The 27,647-nt window shown below is 49.3% G+C and overlaps 11 protein-coding genes across 11 annotated transcripts; 6 read left to right on the top strand and 5 right to left on the bottom strand.

The window, feature by feature from the left end:
- Positions 1-37: 37 nt before the first annotated feature.
- On the bottom strand, positions 38-1,912 carry BDZ83DRAFT_724299 (major facilitator superfamily domain-containing protein; the record flags this gene model as incomplete). Its single annotated transcript, XM_060512642.1, has 6 exons — positions 38-299; positions 359-540; positions 588-819; positions 881-1,290; positions 1,358-1,764; positions 1,825-1,912. The coding sequence occupies 6 exons, from the start codon at positions 1,910-1,912 to the stop codon at positions 38-40; spliced, it is 1,581 nt and encodes a 526-aa protein (XP_060358475.1).
- An 805-nt stretch (positions 1,913-2,717) lies between these two features.
- On the bottom strand, positions 2,718-4,547 carry BDZ83DRAFT_757869 (FAD dependent oxidoreductase; the record flags this gene model as incomplete). The annotated part of the gene is made up of 8 exons (XM_060514955.1): positions 2,718-2,864; positions 2,918-3,010; positions 3,062-3,277; positions 3,331-3,578; positions 3,635-4,193; positions 4,250-4,353; positions 4,417-4,461; positions 4,514-4,547. The coding sequence occupies 8 exons, from the start codon at positions 4,545-4,547 to the stop codon at positions 2,718-2,720; spliced, it is 1,446 nt and encodes a 481-aa protein (XP_060358474.1).
- A 500-nt stretch (positions 4,548-5,047) lies between these two features.
- Positions 5,048-6,814, bottom strand: BDZ83DRAFT_592212 (uncharacterized protein; the record flags this gene model as incomplete). The annotated part of the gene is made up of 1 exon (XM_060506512.1): positions 5,048-6,814. The coding sequence occupies one exon, from the start codon at positions 6,812-6,814 to the stop codon at positions 5,048-5,050; it is 1,767 nt and encodes a 588-aa protein (XP_060358473.1).
- Positions 6,815-7,987: 1,173 nt separating this feature from the next.
- BDZ83DRAFT_592219 (uncharacterized protein) lies at positions 7,988-8,824 on the bottom strand (the record flags this gene model as incomplete). The annotated part of the gene is made up of 2 exons (XM_060506513.1): positions 7,988-8,403; positions 8,452-8,824. The coding sequence occupies 2 exons, from the start codon at positions 8,822-8,824 to the stop codon at positions 7,988-7,990; spliced, it is 789 nt and encodes a 262-aa protein (XP_060358472.1).
- Positions 8,825-10,181: 1,357 nt separating this feature from the next.
- Positions 10,182-11,276, top strand: BDZ83DRAFT_724295 (cytochrome P450; the record flags this gene model as incomplete). Its single annotated transcript, XM_060512641.1, has 5 exons — positions 10,182-10,460; positions 10,482-10,746; positions 10,818-10,946; positions 10,982-11,146; positions 11,254-11,276. 5 exons carry the CDS (start codon positions 10,182-10,184, stop codon positions 11,274-11,276), a joined length of 861 nt encoding a protein of 286 aa, XP_060358471.1.
- Positions 11,277-12,448: 1,172 nt separating this feature from the next.
- Positions 12,449-13,502, top strand: BDZ83DRAFT_641658 (uncharacterized protein). Its single transcript, XM_060509570.1, has one exon. The coding sequence runs from the start codon at positions 12,792-12,794 to the stop codon at positions 13,200-13,202; it is 411 nt and encodes a 136-aa protein (XP_060358470.1). The 5' UTR covers positions 12,449-12,791; the 3' UTR covers positions 13,203-13,502.
- Positions 13,503-13,923: 421 nt separating this feature from the next.
- Positions 13,924-15,100, top strand: BDZ83DRAFT_641657 (Alpha/Beta hydrolase protein). Its single transcript, XM_060509569.1, has one exon. It carries the CDS (start codon positions 14,060-14,062, stop codon positions 15,047-15,049), a length of 990 nt encoding a protein of 329 aa, XP_060358469.1. The 5' UTR covers positions 13,924-14,059; the 3' UTR covers positions 15,050-15,100.
- Positions 15,101-15,782: 682 nt separating this feature from the next.
- BDZ83DRAFT_712004 (uncharacterized protein) lies at positions 15,783-18,292 on the top strand. Its single transcript, XM_060511606.1, has 3 exons — positions 15,783-15,914; positions 15,964-16,011; positions 16,062-18,292. Exons 1-3 carry the CDS (start codon positions 15,813-15,815, stop codon positions 17,916-17,918), a joined length of 2,007 nt encoding a protein of 668 aa, XP_060358468.1. The 5' UTR covers positions 15,783-15,812; the 3' UTR covers positions 17,919-18,292.
- Positions 18,293-18,318: 26 nt separating this feature from the next.
- BDZ83DRAFT_684110 (FAD binding domain-containing protein) lies at positions 18,319-20,301 on the bottom strand. Its single transcript, XM_060511236.1, has 6 exons — positions 20,160-20,301; positions 19,824-20,088; positions 19,595-19,758; positions 19,344-19,515; positions 18,979-19,291; positions 18,319-18,924 (listed from the first exon to the last, which is right to left on the bottom strand). The coding sequence occupies exons 1-6, from the start codon at positions 20,241-20,243 to the stop codon at positions 18,426-18,428; spliced, it is 1,497 nt and encodes a 498-aa protein (XP_060358467.1). The 5' UTR covers positions 20,244-20,301; the 3' UTR covers positions 18,319-18,425.
- A 2,470-nt stretch (positions 20,302-22,771) lies between these two features.
- BDZ83DRAFT_711999 (uncharacterized protein) lies at positions 22,772-24,384 on the top strand (the record flags this gene model as incomplete). The annotated part of the gene is made up of 6 exons (XM_060511605.1): positions 22,772-22,955; positions 23,013-23,036; positions 23,186-23,277; positions 23,330-23,706; positions 23,761-23,856; positions 23,918-24,384. 6 exons carry the CDS (start codon positions 22,772-22,774, stop codon positions 24,279-24,281), a joined length of 1,137 nt encoding a protein of 378 aa, XP_060358466.1. The 3' UTR covers positions 24,282-24,384.
- Positions 24,385-26,259: 1,875 nt separating this feature from the next.
- BDZ83DRAFT_757863 (thioredoxin-like protein) lies at positions 26,260-27,121 on the top strand (the record flags this gene model as incomplete). Its single annotated transcript, XM_060514954.1, has 5 exons — positions 26,260-26,382; positions 26,453-26,596; positions 26,685-26,713; positions 26,776-26,887; positions 26,960-27,121. The coding sequence occupies 5 exons, from the start codon at positions 26,260-26,262 to the stop codon at positions 27,119-27,121; spliced, it is 570 nt and encodes a 189-aa protein (XP_060358465.1).
- Between the last annotated feature and the right edge of the window lie 526 nt (positions 27,122-27,647).

The raw sequence follows: 27,647 nt of genomic DNA, 5'->3' as shown, positions 1-27,647 counted from the left end.
GAGTTCCCAACTCTTGCATCGAATCCTCATCGAAAGTCTACAAGGGGTAGATAAACTTGAGGTTCTGACGATCCGTCAGATCAAGATCTTCATTGTGAACTTGGATGACTTCGTCGCCCGTGTCCAGAACTTCATGCTCTTCTCGGCTTCCGTCGTTCTCTAAGATCAGCTGACGCCGACGATTCTCGCGGACCAAATACCATCGGATGACGAGGCACATTGCCGGAGAAATGAACCAGAAGGCGGTCATGAAGGCCCAGGGAAGTCGGTATTGCGGCTTGTACTTGGGTTGCCAGAATCTGAGACAGCATATCAGTCATTATCGGCCCATGAATCGGCAGCCGCGGAAAGAGCTTACTCAGGAGAGATCATGTTTGCGACTGCTGCGGCAACAACACATGTGGACATCACTGTGAGCTTCTTGGTGTAGCCGGTTGTTGCTGTCCCAGCCCAAGATAGGCCGAGAAGATAAGAAGGCTTGAAAGTAGAAATCTGTGTGCCAACGACGAGGGCAATTTTGTTGGACCAGGGCGATGCTAACTAAGGAAGGTCAGTACTGCCATGATCTCACGAAATGGGACCCTCACCTCAATGATACCACCAACGAAGCATGGTATGTAAGAGATCGCACACGTGTAGCCGGTGCCCAGTCGAGTTCCATACAGCATGGCAGCGGAAACAAGAATAAGAAGTGAGCCAATGAGAGGCTTGGCAATGTTGAACAAAGCGCTTTCAGCGGCTGTGAAACCAAAACCGACGATGATCAGCGGCAGTTGCTGCGATGTGTTGTTTGGGAGTTCGTTGAAGAACATGTGGAAACTATGGAGATGTTAGAGTGTTTGTAAAGGACAGAGTGAGACGATTTCGTGAGGAGACCTACATGAACAGCCAACTCTTGAGATCCGTGAAAGCCTCACGAACATGCGACCACTTCCAGGAAGAGTTCTTGATGCCGGAATGGGCTTCGCGGATCGCTGAGATGGTATGTATCTTCTCTTCTGTCGAAAGCCACTTTGCTTCCACTGGAGAGTTGGGCAAGAAGAATGCGAGAGGCACGCAGACGATGAATGTAAGAATGACGCAGATGATATGCAACCATTTCCATGACGACAGCCCACCAACAAGAGCGTGACTGTCATCCAGGAGAATAAGCTTATAGGCGACCATGGTAAGCAAGACGTTGGCCAAGCTTCCCGAAGCCCACCATAGGAGTTGAACCCATGGGCTCTTTTTGGGAGGGAAGAATGCCTGGTGAAGGATTGTGGTACTCGGAACAATCTGAGACTCGGTCTGAGTGTTTGGGAAAAGTCAGAGAACAAGGTTGACACCGCGAGAAAGTGAAGAGAAGCCCACATACCATGCCTAGGATGAATCTGAGCGCCATAAGCTGTTTCCCCGTCTTTGCAAGCGGGTGCATGCCGAGCAAGAAGGCCCAGAGTAGCAGGGAGCCGACGATGAATTGCTTTTGACCCGTGCGCTGTGATAACCAAGCACCAGGCCAGAGAGCGACGAGGTAGCCAGTATAGAACACCACAAAGAGATCATTGTACTGCTTTTTGGTCATCTCGACATCCTTGAATATGCCCATCGTACTGGCTTGCGACAGAGTCGACTTATCCAGATGGATGAGGAAGGCGATCCACCACGTCTGTCCCAGGAGAAACCAAAAGTTCTTTCGAACAAGTCTCTTTTCAGCCTCAGGTGCTAGATTCCCAACTTTGTCTTTGTTGAGATTGTAGAAGATCGTTGTATCGTCGACTTCGCCTTTGGTGACGGCATGATGTTGTTCTCGTCCCGCGGGTGATCCTGGAGATGTCGCTTCACCAGTCACGATGGCGGTGTGTTCAGCTTTCGGATGAGAGATAGGTTCGCTCTCAACGACCCTTTTCTCGTGATCTGCTTCGCTCGACATTCTGAGATTTCGATTTCGGAACCTTGAACCAAAGATAATCTGAACAAAATGATCTATGAATATTCGAACAACCCGGGTTCCATTACTTTCGGAAGAGAATAGAGTTTTGGACGGTTTAAATATGATTGTAGAAGCCCCAAGCTCTCATCGATTACCTTGGCTCTGGCTCTTCTGAATTTTGAAGTCCGTATTTCCAAAGCATCAACCATAGAGGTGGCTTTGAACCAGGATGTGGAATCGTCCCCGACAGGCTGGACTGACCCCGGTGAAATCAAGATGAGGCTTTTGATCCTAAACAGGCAAATGACAAAAATAACCAGCAGATGAAGACAACACCAATGAAATGTTGGCAATGCGTGAGATCGGCAAGGGGCGAAAGCGAGGACATCAAGGTTGCTCACAGCCCCTGCTTCTTGCGCAGATCTCTGTGCGACCAACAAACTCACCCCTGTGAAGACGTGAGATTCCATTCCTTCAGGTCATAATACCCATATTAGACTCTTGGCGCTCGGAAAATAAGCCTTCTTGGCGAAGGGCCCGAAGCAGTGCAGCTTTGGATAACGAGAACTGACGCGTCTCGTGGGGATGTGATGTCGGTCACTGATTCCTAAGACAGGGTTGAGGAATGCGGCTGATCAATTCATTCGCTCCGTGAATCAGATTCACGATGACTTAGAAGTATGGCGTGCATCCTCAAGACCAAAGAATCCTTGATTCTTGTATGCAAATATTGACGGTGATCAAATTGGTGGTTGGATTTGCCAGATTAAGCACAATGTTATCGAATCGCACGCTGTTCTAACGGCTAAGCCTCCTTTGATCCACCAATGTTTCTCGGTCCCTCAGGGCCCTCTTCTAGGCCGTTGCCCCTGCGAATGTTGTCCCTCCAGCGCCAGTGTTGCCTCATGAAGGAATCACTCTGGTCACCATGTATCAAAATGTCGGCTGCGTGCTGTTTTCAATGTCAGTTGAAATGCCAAGATGATTCGAAGCTTTGCTACCCACCTCGCCAAGCACGGGGAGAAACTTGGCACCGTGTCCACTACCTCCAGTCGCGACGAAGACAGACCCTTCGGAATAAGTAGGCACATGGTCGATCTGAACAGTTCAGTCAGCGAAGAAGCTTTATTTAGGGTAGAACTGACTCACAACAAAAGAGTTGTCCAGTGAGTCGGTATACCAGCATAGCTTAGTCGAATTGAAGTCCTTGTCGGCGAACTCCGGAAGAAAGATGGAGACGAACTTTCGAATGGCCTCCCTTGCAGGATCCGGAACTATGCCGCAGTCAGCAGGCGGGAGAGGCACACTCCACTGGCCATCTTGAGTGAAGCCCGCCTCCGAAGGAGCATGTTGGAAGTTGGTAAACTGGGGGTTGTCTTGTTAGCCTGATTCGCGCGGAAACAGCGACGCACAAGTACCTTGATGCCTCGGAATCCGATTTTAATGAGACCATCGGCAGTCCGAGGAAAGACGTAAACACTGCCGGTGTCTTTGCCGCTCGGGTTGCGTGGTGCACTCCTCCAAGTGATGACGGGGAAGCGTTCAGGGGAATATTTGTCCCACAATTCCGCGTCGTTCTTGTCCACCTTGAAGGTGACGACGCTTCCTGCAGACGACTCAAGATGGTAGGACAAATCAGGCAATAGCTGCGTCGAGAAAGATCCAGCTGCTGATCATTAGTCGCGCAACCTCGGAGATAAATGTAGGAAATAGCAACCATACCGCAAATGGCCACGACATCCGCCTTGTGAGTGATTCCGTCTTTGGTCCTGACCCCGACTGCCTTCTTCAGGTGGGATGATGAGCCAGTTTCTTCAACAATGCTGTCGAAGGCGCCCTTCTCGGGGCCAAAGTGAAACTCGACGCCCTGTCGGAGGGCCAACTTGTAGAAATAGGCGCAGGCTTCGCTGCATTTCGTGAACCCGGCAGTTGAGTCCAGAACGGCTTCATAAGTTTGAGCAGGTGAGGCTTGTGGGATCTCGAAGTCTAGGAGCTTCCCTTCCCATCCACGCTCAGCTGCTCGAGCTCGATCGGTCCTGTCGCTCTTGACGAATTGAGTATCTCTAAGGCCGTCTCGTTCAAAGTTACTCAGTGTCTCACGCTCAAGTGGATCGAGTTCGGCGGTGGGCTGAACTCGAAGCATGCCGCTCCCGCTGAAGAGATCTGATTGATCGAGCTCATCGCCTTCTTGGTGCCTTTTCTCGTTGATCTTCTCCCATGCAGCACGGCTTTCGAACGCGAGACGCTGATAATGAAGCTTACTCCCGTAAGAAGCTCGAAACTAGAGACATTATATGAGCTTAGCTTGAAATGTGCAGTCAAATTCCGCAAACTCACGATCTTGTTGTGATCTACCGAGGCAGCCTGAGTATTTCCATTCAAGTCAGGCTCGTAGTGCGTCTCATCATAACGGTATCTGTCGAACACAGCCACGCGGTACTCTGAGAAATGAGGATTAGTTCGAGTACCTACCACATCCAGGTATGACAGTAAGGTGCGCTTACCACGTTTGCTCAGAGCAACGGCTAAAGAGAGGCCGAAAATGCCAGCTGACAGAAATCAATTAATTGTTTGCAAAATTTTACTGAGTTCTGCACGTACCGCCCACGATAGCGACCGATTTTGGTTCAGACATGATGCTCTGCTTCTCGCTTGCTTTTCTTGTCAACTCAGATGATGCGGAGCGCCGCGACACTGCGAGAGGCGGGGAGCGATACACTTTAATGCTTCCGAAATCGCTGATCCATGCCTATCAAGGTGCGGAGATAGTCGGTTAGAGCTGGCACGCCATTAAGAATCGGATGACTTGCCGCACAACGTAGGAATAGCTCCACAGCTCTCCCCGCGGCCAAGATAGCAGTTGAGAAGATGTAACCGCAACAGCATACACTATCCTCGTTGAGAAGTTTGACTTGTTTGAGATCACAAATCATTCTAAGCTGTGGATTTTGCGAAGCAGGCAAGCAGACAAAGTACGCTTGCAATTCTAGTAGGCCCTTAACAGACCAATCTTTTCAGAAGGAATCAGTGAACTACACAAGTTACTAAATTGCCGGCTCCCACTCGGAGCGGTCAGTATGAAGTAGTTCTCTCGAGGTCGCAAACCACAGCATATGCAACTCTCAAAAATGAGCCTCATTTGCCTCCTTCGATCCATCTACCCATCCACTTTGCATTGAGTTCTTTTGCTTCATTGACCAATCCCAACTCCAATAGTAGCTGTACCGAACCTCTCACAGAGGAGTGCAGAGACGAGCTGATCCAAGCATGAGTCGGAGCTGTATGCTCGCCAATAAAGATAGTGTTGTGTTCCGTTGTGTGGTATGATGGTATATATAGCTTATGCTGCTGGATATCTGGACGGCACCAGGAAGTAGCTGAGTGCTCATCCTCGAGCCAGCAGAGGCGTGCATAATCCCCAGTGTAGAGATCACGAACCTCTTCACCATGGAGACTGGCAATCGAATCCAACATCAAGCCCACATGCTCTTCCTCGCTAAAACTGACAAATCTGTCGCTCCAGTCTCCTCCTCGGTAATGAGTGATGAGACCTGGTCGAGACTCATTCAGTCCATAAACGGGGTAGTACAAGGCCCCTACAGCCTTGTCTTCAGGCCTGGAATAGCCGCCAAAGATTGGCCGCTCACCCTTCTCCCAGAACCGCTCAGAGAATAGGAGCGAGACCTTGCAAGCTGACTTGAATCGTAGACCGGCCTCACTGATAGCCCGACCAAGAACAGAAGAGAATTTGGGTAGGTCCATGAATCGAGTCATAGTGAAGGGGACGGCCATGATGGTATAGTCGTACTCCTTGGATACAAATGTCCTATTCTTCGAGCTGGGATACCAAGACAGACGAGTTCGTGTGCGACCATCGAGTCCCTCAATTGACTCCAGCTTGCGGATCTTTCTGTTGAGAGTGAGGCGGCTGGAAACATGTGGAATGAAGGCGTCCGAGATACGGTTGAAACCTTTGTCAACGCACTTCCACTCGGTCTCTCCAAGAGAGTCTAGCGATCCATCGAGACCAAGGTTGGAGTTGTGAACCATTTCATCCCAAAACACATCATAGTCAGTCGCAGTCCAGATGGCATCGGTGACATTCTCGTCGGCTTGCAGGCGGTTGCGCATCAAGGACTGCTCGCTCCAGTCGTCGTAACCCTCGTCCATAACTCGCCTGTGCACGTTCCAAACATCTGCTTGAATCTCTCTCAAAAGAGTCTCATTCTTGAGGATTTTGTTCAACTCTTTTTTGGTGTTGTTGTACTCGGCCGAAGTCATAATCGGGGGCGCGGCAAGGCTGGAGTTTGCTGCAATTTCCGCGCGGGTTGGGACCCTGCCATCTGGGTGTCTTCCAGTGCCCAGAGCTATGAGCTCATTAGGATGATGCTGAATCCAAGGTATGAAGTTGATCATCAGATCAGGGTTGTGATTGTTCATTTCGTTGAGGAGCGCGGCCAATTGGAATGTCATTTGGTGATCCGTATACTCGTGTGTTGAGTTATCGCTCTTGTACGTAACCTTGTATGGCAGCCTCATTGGGCCCATCTCTGCGAACTCCTCCGTACCGCCAACGAATATTGTTCGGAACCTTCCTCCTACGCGGTCGCTAGCCTCGATGAGTTCCCAGTTGTGAACGCCGACACTGTCCAGCATTAGGCCTGTAGCGAGACCAGAGATACCGGCTCCAACGATGGCAATGGAGGCATTAGTATTCTTGGATGATGTGGAGATTCCATCGAGAGCTGCGACTTGATCAAACCAGGCGCCATTTGAGTCGAACTCATGGAATAGGTGCTGATCCGTGGAGGCTCTTTTTAGCCAGGGGTGTTGAGGCGCGGCTCGACTCGAGGCGTGATGACCAAGAGCTAGCAAAAGATAGCTCGTAAGTCGAATTGACATCGTCATTACTGAATCATTTGCGTCAAAGATTCAGGTCGAAAACGAGAAGATTTGTCCACTGAAGGAAAGGGAACGTTGATCCGGTCAAAACGTGAAGAGAACGCATCCAGGCCGGAGCCGTCACCTATTTACAAGTCACAACTGAGAAGGCGATCCGCCATTGCGCTTCTTCAGTGGCCTTGCAATCATCCATGAAGCATTGATGACCTTGATAGTTTTTGCTGCAAATGAATATGATAAATGCTGGTCGGTCTTAGTCTGAATAAAGTGAATTCATCCACTTGGCTGATCTGCAGCCTGCAGCAGCAGAATCAATCATAGTGCCGTCGGAACACTAACGAAGGATCTCTCTTTCCCGAGAGATCTTGAAAATGAATAAATTAGTGGGTAATGACTCAAGATTGTGATGGCACTACACACTTCTGGGAACGTGGCGACATTCTGTTCCTTGCGACCTAATAAAATCTGCTCATGCGAGCCTACGATCCTGCTTTCAGTTGGATGAAGCGGGGCAAGAGTTGTATGGTTGCAACATATCCTAAGCTAATGCAAGTTGCCCTTGTTCCTCGCTCATCTTTATATCTATCAAGGTACCACCTGACATTGGCCATCAAGGTTGCACAATGAATGTGATCGGTGTTGATTCGAAGAGCCTCGTAAATACGCGTCGACGAACATGGACCGACCAATCGCCTCACATAAACCCTGCGCCAAGCCAGCGTTGGGCGCTCGGCGGTGCATCCTCATCGACCACCAGGGATGACATCAGGAACAAGCATCATTTCATGGATTGGTTCAACTTCAGAATCCTGTGTCGTGATTCTGTGTCTTGCTCGATTATATACGTTCTCCGAACGCCGAAAGTTAAGTACCTGTATAGATACCTACACTACCGAGCCACAGACGCCGCAAAGATTTTCTACAAGTTGTATCTCAGTGATGAGTGAGGCTCCCGACATCGCCCATGAATCACACAAAATCCTTGCTCATTAAGGTCATCAAATGGCTGCAAAAGGTTGCGATAACATGCTTTTCTCACTGATGGAAGACTTGTCCAAGGCTGGCATTGTGAACATTAGCCAGGTCGGCAAGAGCAGCATTGATGGAGGAAGGCCTTCTTCATGATCCGCCGCTGTATACTACTGTCATCTTGGAGAAACCTATCAAGGATGCTCATTTGCTCACTATTAGCTGATGTAACAACCAATTGATGTAACAACTTCCAGTGAGAAGTAGGTATTCTCCATTAATCGATTGAGATCTTTCCTCGGCAAGAAACGCAACGGTCAATGCGACATTCTCAACGTCACCGAAAGCGCCTTTGATAGATGTTCTTAGATCCATTTCCTGCTTGACTATATTGAAGCGAGAGCTGATGATCTTAAAGAATGTCTCTGTGCTGATTGACCCCGGCGCAACCGCTTTGACAGTGCACCGGTACACAGGAGGCAGCTCTCTAGCCCATACCCTGATCATTGCATCCAGCGTTCCCTTGCTCGCTGCGTATATGCTCTGATTCACCTCGGGCATCCGAGAAGCAAAAGAAGATACGATGATGATTCGGAATCCGCCTCGTTTAGAAGAATGGACTAGTGTTGCTGCTGTCGACTTCGCGAGAGACTCAAAGGGCGTTAAACATGGCAGCGCGGCCTTGACAAGGAGGAACGCGCCTCTGGAGTTGAGATTGAGCGCCTGATCCCAGGTGTCGGCATTGGCCTCTCCGAGAGGCCCGAGCTGTATCATACCAGCATTGCTGACCAGAATATCGATTTGCTTGAAGCGAGCCACGGCGGCGGGGACGAGGGCTGCAGGGCCCCAGACAGTTGACATGTCGGCGCATACAGATATCCAAGGCGTTTGCATTTTCGCTCCGACCTGCTCACATTCGGCCAGCAGTTGTGGAAAGGGACAATTCAATACTATGTTTGCTCTACCCATCGAAAGCTTCTCGGCAATGGCGGTGCCGATCCCAGCCAAAGAGCCTGATACAACGGTTGTCTTTCCTTTCATTAAAGCCCTTTGTGACTGGTTGAAGTGTGGCATGATAATCGTTTGACAAAGTTGTGCTCGTAACTATGGGTTTGAGTGCGAATTGCCCCCCCATCTTCTACTCTCGACGTAATCATGGCTTTAGTAGACGGCTCAAACTTGACATTCATAGCAGGGAATAGTTTCCGCGAGCTCCGAGTAATTTAAGCAGTAATGCATCAATGCTCGGGCTTTGAGCGCGAATCCCATCTTAACAGCAGATGAGTGCCTTTATTCGGAGTGTGGAAGGCCTAGCCGGGATGGGAAGGACTGGCTCCAGATCTCGGCGATTCGCACATCGGCCCTACATTCAGACCAGAAGAGATACACCGTAAGTATTGTAGATAATCATATGTACCGGATAATGATTGCTCAGCGCAGAACATGTCACTTTGTGGTTGCATGAGCCACGCGGGAAGTCACTCTTATTGAGCGCTGCGTCAACTCAAACACTCGCGGAGGTGAATTTGATTCTTCCAAATTCACGCCTATGAATCCTAGCCCTGCATCGGGGGACAAGTCTAACTAGTGTCAGATATCATCGACTTCTTTGTTAACGGTGACCTTGTCGTCTCCAAATGGGATGATGGTAAAGTGGGCCAAGAGATTGTGTCCATTGGGTGTGAGTATGATGTGCTCAAGATATACAAGTATGACGGCAAGCTCCTTTACCCTACACCGTGGTTCATTGAAGATGAGGAACGAACAAGACGAGAGGTTTATTTGACCTCTACTAGCTCAAGAACGAAATCTTCGCTATTGACACCCCATTAGATCGGTTTCGTTTCCACATACATACTTAGTATTCAATTCAGACAGTTCTCCCATTCAGTGCTAACATGCAACTATTCTTTCAGGATTCAATATCGTCTTACCCCTTCGTTTCATGGAAGAATTGAAGAGCAATCCTGACCTCAACCTTGGCGTCGCTCTCAATGATATTGGCGTACACGGCTACTGCTTGTCTACATGTACCCTGGCAATATTCGATTTACTTTTGAAAGATACACCAAAGTTGGCGCCCACCCAGCTTGGTCACTCAAATTGTTCTCTGCAAAGTTCCAAAGTTCAATCCGGCGCTACGTGCGAATATTACCTCACAAAGGCTAGCTTCATGGTCCTAAGAACTCCCTACATCATTAGACTCGTACGCCGAAATATTCCAGAACATGGTTCGCGATCATGTTGCGGGCCTGTTGCCTGCAACTAACGATACAAGTAAGTACAGTAAGTGGAGCGGTATGGTTCTCCATAAGTCGTGTTGGTGGCATTTGGAAAGAGGTGTTCATCTCACTCCCTTGCTTTAGACTGGACATCCGTCAACGTGTGGTCGGCTATCATGCCACCTGTTACCAAAGCAAGTGTCCGGGGCTTTCTTGGTCACGATGCTGCCGAAGAGGAAGGCTTTCTCGACGTGGCGAGCACGTTCATCGTCAATCAGATCATCTACGCTGTAGGTGCAAAGCAATGGCCCTCTCTCCTCCACCCGGTTCTGTACAAATATCTCCCAGGTTTCTCGGGTCTTATGGAACAGTACAGCAACATCAAGGATGTGGTCCAGAGGCAGATGAAGGACAAGAAGGCCAGCGGGCTCAAACCTCTGTCTGACCCGTCGAGAGTTTATGAATAAGTCACCGAGGACGGCAGATTCCTGGTCAATTTGCGACTCCATATGGATATCCAGATGTCTTTGTGCGCTGCAAGAATCCATACTACCACAACGACAATCGTACAGTGTCTGTATGACCTAGCCAGTCGCCAACAGTACCTGCCAGCACTTCGTCAGGAAGTGCTAGAGGTTATTGAAGAGCATGAAAATGTGCTCAAAAGACGACCGGCTTCCAAATTGGGGGATACGGACAGCTTTGTCAAGGAAGTACAAAAGTTTTGCTCTCCTGATCTGAGTAAGTCCTTGTTCCTTTCATGGCCGTTTACTCAAATTGAATAACAAGTCTCATGACTACTCTCATTACAGCCACCTTCCAGCGCAAAGCTACTGCTCCAGTCACACTCTCGAATGGGTTTCACATCCCCAAAGGTGCAAGAATCGAAGTCGTCACTGCCGCCATCAACGCGAATGCGGACCTCCACGATAATCCCTTGAGTTTGATGGTTTGTGATTCTACAAGAAGAGATAAGAATCGGACGAAGCCCGGTCAAAGTTTCAAGTCCTGAGTGTAAGTGGACTGGATCTATCCTGGGGTTACGGTCGAGCTGCCTGCCCTGGGAGGTTCATAGCCGACTCCTTGACCAAGATGGTCCTGGTAAAAGTCTTGAAGCGTTACGACATCAAGATGCCAGAGGGTCAAGGTCGATATGAGAATATGGAGAGTCAGGGCCAGGTAGAGAAATACCCAACTCAATTCCATTGGGGAAAAAACATGAACACGGAATCACCAGCTGACGTGTAGCCTCATTGGACATTGCCCAATGAGTAGGGAGTAATCTTGATCTGAAACAGGACTATATGGTGTGAAGAAAGAATGGCGCATTGAAGTTCATGGCCTGGTCGGGGGTGGTCGACTGAATTGAATCATGAACACTGCTCTGTTCATTTGTTTACTCTTTGCATAACAAGTTGATCGCTGATATGTTGATATCCTGAAGCAATAATTACCCAATCACGAGATATTTAGCAAGTTTGACAGACATTGCCGCTACAAATTTGGCCTTTGTCCGCACATGATTGATACTAGAAAATCTAGTCAGCTCAACTGAAATAATTCGATGCAGGGCCTGATCACGCACATAGTTCCAGGTCATTTCATTTCTACCAGGGAAAGTGTAACACTGCACAATGTTGTTCCCAGAGCAGCCAAAGGCGTTTTTCAGATCGCATCCCTTGCCCTGGTTGGCACTGATTGGGATGGTGTCGCAAGCGCCAGATCTACACACTTGCCCTTTGTCCGCGCATGAGTCGACCTTGATTGCATTTAGTTCTAATAGTTCTAATGGAATGACGTGTTCGGAACAGAAACTTACATAGTTCCAGGTCAGTCCGCTTCTCCCCGCAAACGTATAGCACTTTACGATATTGTTTCCCGAACAGTCTAAAGCGTCCACGGTTCCGCAACCTTTGCCTTGATCAGCAGCAATTGCTGCCGAAGCCAAGAGTGGAAGCAAACAAAAGAATCGCATTTTGAACGAGTGTAAGAGAACAAATGTCTCAGAAGGAGTGATCTTAGAGGGGTGACAAGCAAGTGGGACTTGACTTGAGCGTCTCAGGACATGCCAACGTATTTATTTTTCTTCCATTATTCCAGGAGGACTACTGACGCACAGCGATGTCTCTGAACGTAAGGTTTCTAAGCTCGTATAATTAACCTCCTGGTAGATCACTCCGTTGTGGGCATCGCGGGGAGATAAAGAGAGACATTTGGAGATTAAAGTCACGTTGCTTGAAGCTGCCCAGATCTCTTGAGTCGTGGAAATGAAGAGCGTCGATGCATGAAACCAGGTACTTGTGGCAGGCTTTGATGGCTTTAGCACACCTTACCTTAGAGGATCGGGTAAACCGACATCCCACAGTGGTCAAGTGCGACCACAGTACTTGTTCCCCGCTATCCCTACATGTGATTTTGCACGGACAGAACCTTACTTAATTGCTCTTTAGGCTTGACTCGGTGCCATATTCAAAATTAAATCCTGTCGAGTAATTAAAGCTACCACTTGAGTCTAAAGAATTTCTCTTGCAACTCACTTTGAGCTGAGCACATGATTGAGTCAAATTTGTATTATACTTTGTTCAACGCAGATTACATCGCTGAATACGAACAGCGCTGTGTCGGTCTGCACACGTCTCATTGTTACGAGTGTACGGAGTACAGCTGTGAGCAGCGTGATGGCGAATTATAATAAGAGCAGCGCGCAGTCAAGCAATTCCACACGCCCGTGACGAGTCCCGTCAGTCCTAAGTCCAGTCTTCGGCACACGTTCAATTCCGACTATTATGAAACACCATACAGATCTCAGCGGCCTGCGAGCTGCAGCGGCAGCTTTTCTATTTGTCCAAGGTACCAACGCTGGCAAGGTTTACTGTGCCGACGTACAAGAGAAAGTAGTAGCGGAAGCCAACTGCAACGGCCAAGCGACACCCGGAACGTACTACATGTTCAATAGCGAAGAAGAACACGCCATCGGCTCAAAAGTCGACCTAAAGGACGCACAAGTATACGACAGCACCGACGCTTTCGAAAAGCGGCACGAATTGTTCCCGGCCGATATCCCACTACAAGAATTCGAATCTGATGGCTTTGGGAAACGTGCGTGTCGAGTTGGAGGTGTTGGTGGAGGCTACCGTGGGGGTGTATTCGTGCCTTACTACGGCGGTCGGGTAATCGGCGGTGGGGTTGGTGGTTGATAATCGCAGGCGTTGCTATCTGAAGATTGAGCAAAGCGCAAACGCCGCGAAGCCAGCGAGGCGTGCACACTATGTTTCTTAATCGTAGTTCTGGCAGAAACGTCGGTTACCCATTATGTCAGTCTCATCTACGGTCTTCATAGTGTCGCTTGCATCAATTTCCAGAAGCGTACTAGTAAAGAGAGTTCTGGGCTATCGCCTGTTCCTGTCTACAGACAGTCATGGACACCATCAGCCCAGTAAATGATCAAAAACGTATAACATCGGGTTTTCGCTGGTCACCAATCAAAACACTTACCCTGCTCTTGCTAGGCTACTTACCTTAGGATTGTCGAGATGGCGCAGAGACGCCCTTACTCGTAATCGAATCGTCAATCTAGAGGAGTTGGTACCGCCCTACATCAAATAACGTCATTTGCCTTGGCTCGATGGGAATTGTCACAGCCTCCTCGAGAGCTGGGCTTTGCCTTTCACAGCAGATGCGCCAGGTTGTGCTGAACGTTCCCGTGCAGTTCGTCTGGATCTAATCATTCGGAGATAGACTTGCTGTATCTCCATAGCGTCAATCAGCTCACAGGATGCGGCCAAGCAAGGTTTGGCTGTCGGTGATTTTCATCAGCCATCGCCGAAAATAGTGGATACCTACACCGAGAATAGTGGGCCTCATCGCCGAAAACACGGAATCAGGGCATGTAAGGCAACATGAATGTAAGTCCTGAAGCTCTATGATACGCATATAAAGACTAAAAGACTTACTACTGGAAAGATATTGTCTATTGCAGTATCATAAGCATCTACACATCATTTCACTACTCTACCATTCAGCTACTCCATCTCACCAATTCATCAACTTTAAAATGGGTCTCCACGGTCGCTACACCACTGAGAAGGTTACCTACCCGTCTCATGGGGAGACTATCACTGGTATCCTCTACAAGCCCAAGGACATCATCAACCCGCCTGGCATCGTGGTCCTAGGTCCCTATTCATTCATCAAAGAGCAAGCTCCGTTGCAGTATGCCACGCGACTGGCTGACGAAGGCTACGCGGCCTTGATATTCGACCCACGCACTGTCGGAGAGAGCACCGGCCAGCCACGTCGCTTGGAAAACCCTGTGATGAAGAACGAAGACGTGGTCTCCGGTCTGGACTATCTCGCCAGCAGGGGCGACGTGGATGCCAAGAGACTATTTCTCGTAGGCGTCTGTCAGGGAGGCCCCGAGTGTCTTGATGTGGCGTCCTACGACGACCGCGTTGTCGCTGTTGCTTCCGTGACAGGATACTACCGCGACCGCGAAACGGATATCTGGATGATCTGCTCCGGATGTGTCAATGTCGAGCCTGGTGTTGACGTAGGATCTTTGAAGATGCCTACACCTGAGCAAGGAGAAGCCCTCTATCAGGCGCGCATCCAGCGAGCCAGAGACGCCAAGGCCCTGTATGAAAAGACAGGGGAAGTCATCTACCAACCTCTTGTCGATCCGAAAGCTGCAGACCCGGATGTTGGCTCCCTTGCCGGGCTTCCAGGACCGGTCACATGGTCGTGGTATGGCCCCTGGACGATGAAGGGTTTCGAGAACCGGTATGCGGTCATGAGCGATTTGGACCATTTCGGCTATTCCACAGTCGCTGGTGTGGCCAAGCTCACTAAGCCCGTTTTGGTGATTCATGGCGATAATTGCATGAATGCTGCTGCTGCAAAGAGGCACTATGAGTCGATCCCGACGAAGGAGAAGAAACTTATTTGGGACAATGAAATCTCGCATTTCCAGCATTACGAGCAGCCAGATGTTGTAGATAGGAACGTTCGTGAGATTGCGGCTTGGTTTGGACAGGCAAAGGTGTAAATCAAAGACCTCTCGAACTTGTCAATAGAACCAATTCATCTCAATTTTGGCAAGCACTGTCGATGCAACAGGCAGATCCTCCATGTCGCTGTTGAATAACGTCTCTTTCTATGTTCCACTCCGAAGCATCTATTCAATGGCTTTGGGGCCTTCACTAGCACTGTATTGGCATTGATATTCGCTGTTGACCCGGGTGAGGCTTTGATGCGCTCGTACGTCTATCATCCGCGTATAATTCCAATCACGAAACAGACCGAGATCCTACCATACAATAGAGTCAAGTCGCAACTCAGGAAAAGTTTGGAAGCAAGCAAAAGATTATGGCTAAATGGACACGTCCCACAAGGCAGGAGACCTCAGCTGAACTGATAAGACACAGATACATGTACTTAATCCATAGGAAATGGCAATCAGCTACGTAAGACCTCTGCCCAGATCCAACCAGAAGCTGGAAATCAGAGTAGGAATCATACCTAAGTGGTCAATGTTGTATGTTTTCACTAGTGAAGTACGACACTTCGAATCCAAAAGCAGCCGATCAGCCAATGGCAAGCCCTTCTGTCCGGGCATAGCTGCCGACATGCTGTCCGAGCCGGTCGCCGTCTGATACCGGCCGGAAGGGAGAGCTGGCTACACGTTTGTCCGAGTGGCCTGTGCATGTGCGATTATGTAAACATAGATCGGTGGTCATCTCCATCCCCTCAGCGCGAGTAACGTGTCGATCGACCCCTCAACTCTCTCCATATGCCGGGCTAGGCTTTTCATGATGTCTGCTTGGCGACTCAATACTTCCACCGCCCACCCATCGCACAGGCAGAAGCGTCTGGTGATTTCATGTTCGGAATGCCATAGACGCAAACAGAAAGTGAGCTTTTCGGTTATCAGATAGCTTACCTTGATCTAACTGGCACCAGTGCGATCGACAGCACCCATGTTTTCACTGCTCTCGACGAGGCAAACCTGTATGACCCTTCCCCCAACGAGTGTATCGAACTAAACTGATAAAACTCAGGGACTTTGCCTGTATGAGTACACCGAGCAAAAATACGTGGGTGCTGACAAATTGGCAACTCAATCGAGAACAGCCCAAGATCTACCACCAAGCCCATTCCAGTCGTCGTCCGACAACACGCCTGGTCAAGAGGAGACTTCCGTCACTGTTCATGAGCTATCAACACGAATGGGTTACTCTGGCAATGCCAAAGGTACCCTTGATATTGTTTCCCAACTCGGGGCATTGGGCCATGACTCAGCCTCCCGCGAGAGGCTACAGAACCATGATGCGGCAGTTCACTACATGAATCTCATAAGGAAGATACCACAAAGGGAACACGTCAATATCCTTGTGGAGTCGTTCTTCACCAATGTTGCATGGCAATATGATGTTATCGATCATTCTACGTTCCGGATTGAGCTATCAAGCTGGAGTCACATCTCCTCCACGACGTTGAATATGGGCCCCGAGAACTTGTCTGTCAGCATCCGGGCTTTCCCTGCGTTACTTCTTCAGGTCCTCGCACTCGCATTACAGTTCCATCCTGATGAAAACGATGAAGCACTGCAGGGTCTTAAATACGCACCCGATGTCGACTTTGCCGACTTGGCCGCGGATTATAGCAACGTGGGCCACCAAATCATGTCCATGCTAGGAAGCAAAGACATCTCTCTGAACAAAATTCAAGCTGGACTGATGGAGGCATTTTTTGAGAAGAGCATAGGTTCAGTCATTGAAGCATGGCACACACTTGGAAGAACGATCCGAGACGCTCAAGAACTTGGCTTGCACAGACGTAGGGCTTGGAACCCAAGTCGGCCTGCCGAACACGTCATGCAGACGCCGGTGTTCCCACTGGAGAGGAAATTGTGGTTTGTGTTGCATCTTTGGGACGCGCATATGGCTATAGTCCTCGGCCGGCCCATGGCGACCAAACTGGACGCAAGCTGCGTGCCTTCGACGAGCCTTACACCAGCATCGCCCCCAATAGGCTTGGACGACGTAGCCATATCCCCATTCGAGTTCATGGTGTGCGGCTATCATACTGCTTACAAGTATTTGCAGGATATTCACGACCTAGAGGTTGAGAATAAGGATGCGCAGGAGGCCATTCAGAAAATACACAACGCCGTAATAAGCAACATTTCCAAACTTCCGGCATGGGCAACCGTCGCAAGTCCGGTACTCGACGGCAGATACCCTTGGCTCCCTGCTGCTCGTGAGACACTCATGACGGAGGTTTATTTTGTCCTGCTCGCACTGCATCGCCCTTTCGTATGGACCCTGTCCACAAGTCGAGCAGAGGCCCACCTGGCCGCACTAAAGATGCTTGCGTCCCAAAGCAGGCTGTTCGAACACGCGGGAGCTCTGCTCTACAGGGGCTTCGCTCTTGTCTTCTCTACATTCGATGCGATGGTTCTGGTGGCAGCGGCATACATTCGAGCGCCGAATGATAATCAACATCTCCTGGCAGAATCGGTTAACCGCTTGGAGTGGGGTTTGGCAAGACTAGATGCGATGAGGTCGCGGAACGCCATGGCAGGCTTTGCTTATGACGTGGTACGAGTGCTCGTCCAGAAAATGCTGAGCCAATCCTCCTCCCCAGACCCTGCGCCTCTAAGAAATGATGAGCCGGAAAGCCATTTCATGGCTGAGGAGACGCTGTCGAGGAACCACGCTGCACAAGCCGGCCCAGGTGTTGAGCAGGATTCAGATGACGCAACATTACAACAACCGCTATATGACTTCGTCTCTCACGACCTACTAGGCGAGACCTTTCCTGTCGAGTGGCAAGAGATGATTATCCCTGAAGCTGCGAACTACGAGGAGGCATTTCCCTCTAGTATTTGGCAATTCTTGGACGAGCTCACGTAGCAGACGCGACTCTTGAATGCATATCAAGTTTTGGGCTATTGCAACTCAAATAGCTGGCGAGCTTGGCCAGATATTTCACTCCCTTGGTTTGAAACAACAGCATAGCTAAAGTCAACAAAGGAACTGAGACATTGGAATCATAAGCCTACGTTGAACGACGATCCGATGAAAAGAGTCATCGATATGACGTGATCTTATGTGGATATAAAGACGATATAGGCAGGTCGTATCAAACTGTCTAAAATATAGGGCTGTAGTGTATAATACAAAAGAGAAGGTATAGTTATGTACCAAGATACGAAGATACTCGTCTGAATACAGGGTATTGATACAGGATATTGATATGATTGCCAATTAGTTACAACGAATAGTAGAATAGGATTAAAGATCCAATATCATGTCCATATTTGCAGCTCTTCGAGACCTGTACGTGCTGTAGTTTACGCGAAATGTTTTCTATTGCCCTCGTGGAAATCAATCTTCAGAGTTCCAAGGTCGAAAAGGCTCTTAGGCCGGAAGCTTGAAGCCGGTCTTGCGAAGGTTCTGGAAGACGTGCTCGGGGTCGTACTCCTCTGAGACGGACTTGAGGAAATCGATGGTCTCTTCGCCGTGGGTCGAAAGCGGGTCTTGGTCCTTCCATGCGTAGTTGAGGTACTTCCATTCCTTGTACGCCTTGATCTCCTTAGCGTACTCGTTGATGGCGGCACGGAACTCCAGAGCAAAAGGGAGGATCAACTTCTGGTTTGCAGGGGTATCGACAGTTAAAGCAATGAGCCACATGATAGTAGGACCATCGGCAACAACGCTCTCCAGGCCGAGTGAGTTTCCGCCATTATCGAGGCCATGCTTGACGATGGATTGGGTAACAGGCTGGAACTGGACAAGGACGTTGAAGTCGGACTCGGGCGCGGCTTCCTTCATCTTGGCTGAGTATTCCTTCAGCTTAGTATCGATGAAGTCCATGATACGAAAGTCGTTGGTGGTCTGGCCAACCATCCAGTTTGCGCTGTTACATAGTGTTAGCACTGCCTCATGTGTCTTGCTAGGAAGAAGAACTTACTACAGGCCCAAGGGAGTGGGGCCAGTGAATTCAGGGACGAGCTCGGCAACAGTACCAACGCGGACGGTGCTGGAGATGTTGGGGATCGCATAGTAGTCGTCGAAAGCAGGCGCGTCCATGTTGGCCTGGACGTTGGTCAGGATAGACCTCAAGCTGAAGCCGGTCTTGTCGTAGTACAGTGCAACAATATTCTGGCTGTAGGGGTCATTGTCCATGTTATTGGCGAAGTTCAGGTAGGCGTTGAAGACGTTGTCTCTCTCTGTGAGATTGTAGCTCACGAAGCCACCTGACATCTGTGTAGAGTCGACAGTGCCTGCAGGGGATGTGTCAGTGAAGATTGTCATGCAACGGCATGAACAACTTACGAGCATCGATTCTAGTGACGAAGCCAAAATTTCCTGAGCCTCCCTTGAGGGCCTTCCAGAGATCCGCGTTCTCGTTCGCATTGGCGTTCACAACTGAACCATCCCCAAGGACAACCTCGAAGTTGGTGACCGAGTCACAAGCAAAGCCATGAGAGTTGGTGTGGAAGGAGTACTAAGATCTCCAGTATCAGTAAATGTTGAGACATTCAAGACAGCGACAGTCTATAAGACGCCAAGTTGGGTTCACTTACGCCACCACCCGTTATGAAACCACCAACACCGACAACTGACGCTCTACCACCAACAGCAGCAACACCATAGGGGTCAAGGGTAGAGAAGACCCTTTCCCAGTCTGAGCCGGGCTGGATCGAAGCAATCTTTGTCCCTTCATCGTATGTCGTGGTGTTCATGTAACCTGGAAGAGAGCGTCTGTCAACACATGGTACGTCTCATGTTAAAATTGTTAGGTTAAGTGCTTACCAAAGTCAATGGTGACACCCTTCTTGACACCATTAGATCCTGTGAAGGCTGAGTGGGCGCCACTCCGGATGCCAAAGGGACATTGGTTCCTGTTCAAGATCTTTGCAATCTTTGTCACATCTGAGGTGCTCTCAGGCAACACCATACACCATGGGGCTTGAGCAGCATTGGCAGAGTAGTATGTCTCTAACCGCGCATCGTAGAATGAGTTGTCCTTAGAGTAGACCTTGCCTTGAAGGTCTTGATCTTGGGCAAGGGCAGAGCACTGTATGTGGCCAAAGTTAGAAATGATCGCCAGTAGGAGTGGATGAGAGGGGAAATGGGATGGTAACGTACACACACGCAGTGAGGACTGCGACCCCTTGCTGAGACAGTCGAGGCAGCCAAGGCCAAGATCGACAAACCCGTTGAGAATCTCATGATTATCAGAGTTTGTTCGGCTCTGTGTGTGTGTGTGTGTGTGTGTGTGTGTGTGTGTCTGCGCACGAGCTCCCGTGGTCGTTGCGTGGGGGTGATCTGATGGGAGGATCGGGGTTGTTGACTGGACGGCAGCAAGACCAGGTGAGAGGAAGAGAAGGACTAGAAACTCTCGAGGTGTTCTAGCGAATATCTATTGCCGTTGCATTCAGAATGAGCGATCAAATCTCCAGTGCCTTCCGAGTCCGCAGTTTTAAGTTCAGACCGACCTCGCCTCCACCGCGAGCTAGTGTCCTCGTTGGAGGACCAGCATGAGTCGATGTAATTTGATCTAATGCAACTAGCGGGCATTTTCAATCCCGCAAGCCGCACTTCACGCAGGGACCGATGAATACCCGCACGAATCCAGTAGGTCAAGTGGGAAGTTGCAAAGAAAAGAGGAGTAATTTTTAGCTTGTTGATGGGGCCAAAGGATCATGTTTGCTGCCCTCCCGGAGCTTCAATCCTGTTTGGGTTGTGTATTGCCTCTGCAATCGGTCAGCATCCCATGAAGTCATGGCAAGATGTTTTGGAACCAGGTTACATTAGCCGTAAGAACGCAATCAGGCGAAAGGTCTAGAGCCAACAACTTCATTCTCGTGGTATTTTTTGTCATGAATGTGTCTTGGGGGCGGAGAGCTGACCTGCAAAGCGTTATCCCGCCCCCATTTCTACAACATGTCCAACATGCAGTGCGACGTTTTCCGGGATGATTTCCTCGAGGTTTCGGAACCAAGAGCTGCTAGGCAGTAATTGCTGACAAAATTCAGACGTTCCGACTTGACAGTATGGGCTTCCTTGTCTTGGGGAACAGGGAATAGGGCTGTAAGCAATACAACGCTGGTGAACTTGGCTCGATCCTATCTCGTGCCCGCCTCCCCGTTGGATACTAAGTCGATTGACGCCAACACTCGCTTCCCGCTATCGACCACGAAACCACTTTTATTGAAGCAAACAATGGTATGCTGCTCTGCCGCTCTGCCGCGGAATATCCTGATTTTTACGAAAGATTCCCACAAACATTGTTTGCTTTGCCAAGAGCCAGAGTTGCATCTTGTGGGCCTCGGTTCCTGAACGATCTCGAACATGCTGTTGGTCGATGAAGGATAATCCTCTGCGGCGATATCAAGCCCGACAAGCTCATCTCCGAATCTTTGAACAGCCGCCTCCTTATTCTTCCTTTTCAAATTGTGGGAGGCGAGTCATGCTGGTGAAGCTTGGGCAGACTTACTTGCCCTATCCATGGCAAACGCGGGAACCGCTGGTGGTTTTTATAGGCCAAAAATGGGCAAGCAAAGCATATTATAACGATCGCCTCCGAGGAAGCAGAAGCTCTGCTCTACGACTCCCCATTCTAGAAAAGGAGGAAATCTCGCCCGTACGACGGAAGTCCTTCTAATCCATTCCGCCTTTGCATGGATACCCCTCCAGAATTCTAAAAGTGCATCAGCAAAGAGTGGGTTCTTCCTGCGCTGCACCCTGGGTTCCATTCAGTTACGTGTGTTGGGGTCGCTGTCTTGTTCTATCAGCTTTGACCAAGATCTGACGGAAAGGGCGGAGGATCTGAAGGTTCGGCCGCGGACTACTCTGCAAATCTCTTGAGTCTTCAACACCCCTGATCCCAAGCACAATGGTGGGGGGCTGCGAGAGCGAGGGTAACTGGTAGCTGGGACCCAATTGGCATGACGTCCCTCTATCTTGGAGATTGAAGCCATCGGTCCTTTTGTCAGGGCTGTCCCGACTCCTTGTCGACCCCAGTTTCGGCGGCCCGCTTTGTGACTGGTCATTCTCCTCTTCCGCACCAGTCCAACTACCGGGGCTGAACCAGGAACCCCAGTCCATAAAGACAACTTCCAACACTCTCCAACAACGGAACCTTATTATGAGTTCGGACCAGACTTCTCGATCGGGGCGTGGATCGTCTAGCAAACACTGTGCCTCTTATTAATGTTGGAAGGGCAGCGATCCCACGAATGAGAAGCTACTCGGTTGCGCAACAACCAGGTCAAGATCTCGAGCAGTGAGCACGGCGAGTATACTTTTAACAAGAAAGCGAGTGCACTACAAGAAAGAAAGCCTATCCTGGTGTTGAAGCATAGACCTCATAAGTATATGACCGTTGAGATGGATACCAATTACACGAGTCGCGCCAGATCACACTTATCGAGACTCCAGGAGTTCTCAAGAGGACCTGGAGTGATCCATGCTCCCTCCTCGGCATCGTCCAGAGTTCATCCCGTCAAAAAGAGAAAATGTGGGATAAAGTGCTTGAAGCATCCAATTTCATCGAAGGGGGAGGCCCGAATTTTCTACGTTCAACCCTGGTCCTTCACACCCTCGGTACACCCGAATGTGGCCACGGAGGATGGCGAGTGAATTCCGTCAGAGCTCAGTACGATAACATGTATATACGCTAGATCAGATGCTGCTTTTTTTTCCCAATAAATCCAAGATTTCGGTTGCTTGCGAATCTGAACCATTCTATTGGCATCATGTCGGAAGTCTCTGTGATCCCAGCCCCGCCGGGCGTCACGGTCGATTTTGACCACCCGAGGCAGCAAAAGGTGCTGGAACATTACCTGCTCTTTGGCGTTGGTGGTACAATTGCCTTCATCGCCCTGTGCCAGAGATTTTACACCAAACTGTTCCTTTCCAAAGGGCTGCAAGTTGACGATGGTGAGTTTATTTACCTTTGATCGACCTAGCATTTCGCCAAATACTGACTATCGAAAGCTTTCATGTTTCTGGGATGGGTAAGTTCGACTCGACGATCCACTGATCGCTGTTCAGCTCCTTGGCTACCAGATCATTGCCTAACCTTCCTTCACTCAGGGTGCCTCAGTAGTCACTCAAGCAATGCTTGTTGGTATGTCTAATCCACCTTGCATGCTGCAGGTCACTTGAAGCTGACCAGAGTGCTGCAGCTTCTATTGCTGAAGGTGGCATGTGCGCCCACGCTTGGGAGATGCCAATGTCAAGATTTGTGCGCTACTCTATCGTGGGTATATCGCAAAAGCTCTCAATTACCATATGACGCTGACATAGTAAAGACGACCTATGTAACAGCACCTGTCTTCATGCTGTGCAATGGCTTTACCAAATTGTCTCTTTTGACATTTTACCTTCACCTTTCACCCCAGAAGTGGTTTAGAGTGGCAGTATGGACGGGTATAGCCGTGGTCTCGCTGTATACAGCATGCATCACTATCCTGATGCTGTTCCACTGCAATCCCGTCAGGAAAGCTTTCGATTTCACCATCACCGGCGGAAAGTGCCTCGACGTTGGCATTCTTTACATGGCTACGGCTGTCTCTAACATCATCACCGATGTCATGCTGTTCATTCTTCCGATGCCCATGATCTTCAGCCTCCGCATGAAGATGGCATCGAAGATCGGCGCCGTTATCATTTTTGCCATTGGATCAATGTAGGATACCCTATCTCTCAAAGCTCAAGCATCTCCCACTGACTTCATGGGAAGGACCGTGGCTACTTCCATCGTTAGATTGACCTACCTACCCCCACTGCTCGTCAGCGTCGATCCGTCATGGGATGCTGCCCCTGCGAATATTTGGACGTAGGTGCTCTTGAAATTGCTTCCTTTGTCTCTTCATTGTCGTAACCCTTCCGTTGAACAGTTTCGTTGAAGCCAACCTCTTTGTGATTTGCGGTTCGATGCCCACCCTACGAAAGTTCTTCAAGCATTTCGCGCCAAAGCTTATGGGCTCCTCGACGAATCCATCATCTTACGCAGTCGGCGGTTACCGAATGTCATACGCGCATCAAAGATCAACGAATGCCATGAAAAGCCGTCAAAGAAAACAATACGAACAGTTTCCGGACGAGAACGAAATGCATACTTTCCACTCCGATCGGAAGAGGACGAACGAAGAAGACCCCGGCTTCTCGTCCGTAGTAGTCGCCGGCGGGAGGGAGAGCGCCGACGACATGAGCGACAAGGCTATTCTACAGACCAAAACCGTCACCATACAGCGCGATTGAGGAGCATATATTCGTAATGTCTAATGATTTGGGCCGGGGTTTAGAGGACACAAAATTCGCATCAGACTGGAGTTTGGGTGGGGATCTACTGGGAAACTTGTTTTGGACGATTTTGTTGCATCATTGGTTCGAAACTGCAAACGCATGGCGTAATAGATAATGCATCAAAGTATTGTTTGACCTTAATTGTGAACCTAAGCCAAGAGTAAGCATCTCTCACTAGAGGTTCTTTCTCGTCTGACGAAGCCGACTTACGCTGCAACAGAGTCAAAGTGCCAGTAAGTTCTGTTCCAAACGGCCGTGTGAAGTTCCCTCTTGATTACCTGACTCTGTTTCTATCGGCCTCGATTAAAGATCTATCTGGGTTCAGAATTTGTGAGTCGATCCTACGACGGCTCTGCAAATCGCCTGCAAGAGCCTTGTCGCCCTGGTCCCGAAGATTGAAATGCCCGTACAAGCATTTTCGGTATCTCGTAGGCCGGAAGTAGCGGACGGCAAGCATTTTCCCGTCAGCAACCAGGTGGGATAGGGGCTGTTAAAGTACTCACTTTCGATGTCATTCCGGCTAAAGCCGAGAGAATTCAGGGTACTACTCCTCCAGACACCCTCTTAGAGTTTGATGAGCACTCCAAAACTCTAATAGGAAAATTGGGACTTCCATCAACTTGGGTTCTGACTAGAATACAGCGGCTATTTTCGCGGGCGTCGTTGGCATGGAGTCCCTTGATTGTGGACTACGGTGGTGATGATTCGGAATCAACCGAGCGAATCTCTTGGCGAGTCGTGACCCCCTTTCCCCGTTATTGGCTTCGATTGGGGGAGGGCCGAAGCGGGTCTAAGCCGAGAGGTCTGTTCAAGGGTTCTGTTGTGTCAGCAGGATATTACCTAAGGCTTTCTCAGCCACATCTCCTCGGCCTAGTCCATTCCGAGGTGTTGGCAAAAGACACGTGACTGTATGGGCTAAATTTAGATCTCCCAGCTTTCTTAGACAGATTCTTAGCACGTAGAATTCCTATTTCTATGAACATACCTATCCTCTAAGGTGCGCTTAGGGTCTTCAAATAAAGCCTTATAGGCAATGTGTTAGCGTTCAAATGGTAAAAGTTAACCTGGTGAAGTGTGCAAGCTCGGACTATTCTATAGCAACCGTGGATCAAGTCACTGAGCCGCTGTGCTTTTTAGATCACGGATTCTTAAAGCTTCCCACCGAGCGACGATTTCGCATCATTGGTACGTCTGGTCTTCGAGGTTTCCAGGTGATACATCAAGGTGGGAAGTATAATACGTCCTTACAGGTACGTTTGTTCAATTGCCACAGCCTACACTTCGGCCTATCCAACGTGTTGTTTTCCGGAGTCCGCCCTGCGGTGAAAGCCAACGATGATCGCTATCGGCATACTACGCTCCAATAACCACCGAACAAATCCGAAACCTGAGTGCTTAGCAATCAAAACTGAGCAAATGCGCATGGATTTGGATGATATCTTGCTGAAAGGGGCTTATAAAGCTATGAGCGTGTAGCCGGTCAGTCACGGACACCAACTTGCAAGTTCCTCCGAATAGTCGCACCTCCCCAATCAGATCACAACTTCAGTGAGCTGCTGCGTCTCTGAAGAGTCGCAAATCGTGATACTACCCGTCTGCCAATGATATGAATGAATTATTAAGCCCTAGCAGAGGTCATGGCCGCTGAGAACGTGGTCTGGAAGCGACCACACTTGATGACGAAGCAGAGTGACGTTTCAGCGCTTACGATAAGTGCCCAGGCTTTCGTGGACTCGTGCCATTATCCGAGCTGCATTCTGCATGGCTTCTGTCTGGTGGTGAAATAGAAAACATCAAGTCGCCATGTTTTGAATATTGCGTCTCTTTATCAAGCAGTAATCCATTCTTCACAGTTCTTTACCCCATAAACAAAAGATTCTTTGACCCTCTCTTCAACTGAAGCTTTGTCAAATCCAACGCATAGCACCTCACAATGTCGATCAAACTTTGGGGCTCCGTGACTTCTGCCTGTACTCACAGAGTGCTGATCACTCTCAATGAACTTGGGCTCAAGTACAACTTGACTCAAGTTAACCTCATGAGGGGAGAACAAAGGGTTCGCAGCTGTGGCCTGCTAAATGTTTATCCACACATCTTTATGCATGAGACTCTGACACCCGTATCAGGATCCCGCGTACATCGAGGAACAGCACCCCTTTGGCCGCATTCCCGTTATCCATGATGGAGATCTTCAACTTTTCAAATTCCGAGCCATTTGCCGCTACCTCGTCACCAAGTACGGCGGCCCCTCTAGCTCTCTTGATGCCGTCGTGAGCGATGACCCAGTCAAGATTGGGAAATTTGAGAAGGCTCTCAGTATTGACTGCTCGAAATTCTTACTTCGACCCGTCCGTCAAGACATTGTGCAACGAGAAGCTATGGAAGAAGTAAGGCCAAACTGCTTGACTCTTGGATAGAGACGCTATACTGACAATGCAACCTACCTTAGCCCGGCTGAGCCCGCCAACCCTCTTGAGGAAGAAAAGGCAACTGCAATGTTCAAAACTGCACTTGATTATTACGAAAACTTCCTGGGCTCCAGCGCTTACCTAGCTGGAAATGTAAGATCAACAGCACCTCTTGCTATTCAGACTACATTGGCAGGTGGGAAGCCTCTTCTAACCTTCAAATAGGAGTCCAGCCTTGCTGACGTCTATGTCTTCACCTGGATGCCTTACATCAAGTTACTCGGCTTGTACGAGGAAGTTGCTGGGAGGCCAAATGTTGAAGACTTGTGGAAGCGTGTATCGAGCCGCTCAGCATGGAAATCTGCTGTGAAGGATATGCCGCAGTAGAAGGTCTTCCGTAAAGTGCCTAGTAATCTCTCCAACAATTTCTCTCATGGATTGAGGTGATGGAAACTTTTTGTATGAAATACGGAAGAGTCGAGAAAAACCTGTAGGGGGAAGGCGGTCTTACCGGGCAGAATCATGGAAACGCCAAACGATGATTTAGAGTTGCATGTCTATGCAACGAGTTTTCCTGCGAACAAGCTAAGCACCAGTGGCTGTCGCGGTGATGTTTTGATTGACTTGTTTTCTACTTAGACTTCTCTGGTCTTCAGGAATACCTCATGCACTCAAACCGTTCTTAGTGTTCGGCACCCGGATAGAAGTCCGAAAGTGCTCGACTGGTGCAGTGTTCAGGTTGGCAGTGACTTTTGACCCATTTTTGTTCATTCCTAACAAGGCAATCGGAAGCGTCGCAGCAGTTGCCAGTTTCAAGCATGCGAAGCACCACAAATACTTCCCCTCACAGAAAGCTAACTAGGTCAGTATCTTGAAGTTATTCATTTTTTCCGAGCTTTGTTCTTGTAAGTAT

This window comes from Colletotrichum acutatum (assembly GCF_030867785.1).
Source record: "Colletotrichum acutatum strain CBS 112980 chromosome Unknown BDZ83scaffold_187, whole genome shotgun sequence".
Taxonomy (NCBI): Eukaryota; Fungi; Ascomycota; class Sordariomycetes; order Glomerellales; family Glomerellaceae; genus Colletotrichum; species Colletotrichum acutatum.
Note: the sequence above shows the minus strand (reverse complement) of the source record. Positions and strands in the feature narration are given on the sequence as shown.

Bases quoted from the DNA above. Each gene is read 5' to 3' on its own strand.
- BDZ83DRAFT_641658 (XM_060509570.1), top strand. From the start codon at position 12,792: ATGAAACACCATACAGATCTCAGCGGCCTGCGAGCTGCAGCGGCAGCT.
- BDZ83DRAFT_641657 (XM_060509569.1), top strand. From the start codon at position 14,060: ATGGGTCTCCACGGTCGCTACACCACTGAGAAGGTTACCTACCCGTCT.
- BDZ83DRAFT_712004 (XM_060511606.1), top strand. From the start codon at position 15,813: ATGATGTCTGCTTGGCGACTCAATACTTCCACCGCCCACCCATCGCAC. The intron at 15,915-15,963 runs GTGAGCTTTTCG...AACTGGCACCAG, and splicing joins GCCATAGACGCAAACAGAAA to TGCGATCGACAGCACCCATG. The intron at 16,012-16,061 runs GTATGACCCTTC...GATAAAACTCAG, and splicing joins GCTCTCGACGAGGCAAACCT to GGACTTTGCCTGTATGAGTA.
- BDZ83DRAFT_684110 (XM_060511236.1), bottom strand. From the start codon at position 20,243: ATGAGATTCTCAACGGGTTTGTCGATCTTGGCCTTGGCTGCCTCGACT. The intron at 20,089-20,159 runs GTACGTTACCAT...GGCCACATACAG, and splicing joins GCAGTCCTCACTGCGTGTGT to TGCTCTGCCCTTGCCCAAGA. The intron at 19,759-19,823 runs GTAAGCACTTAA...GCTCTCTTCCAG, and splicing joins GGGTGTCACCATTGACTTTG to GTTACATGAACACCACGACA.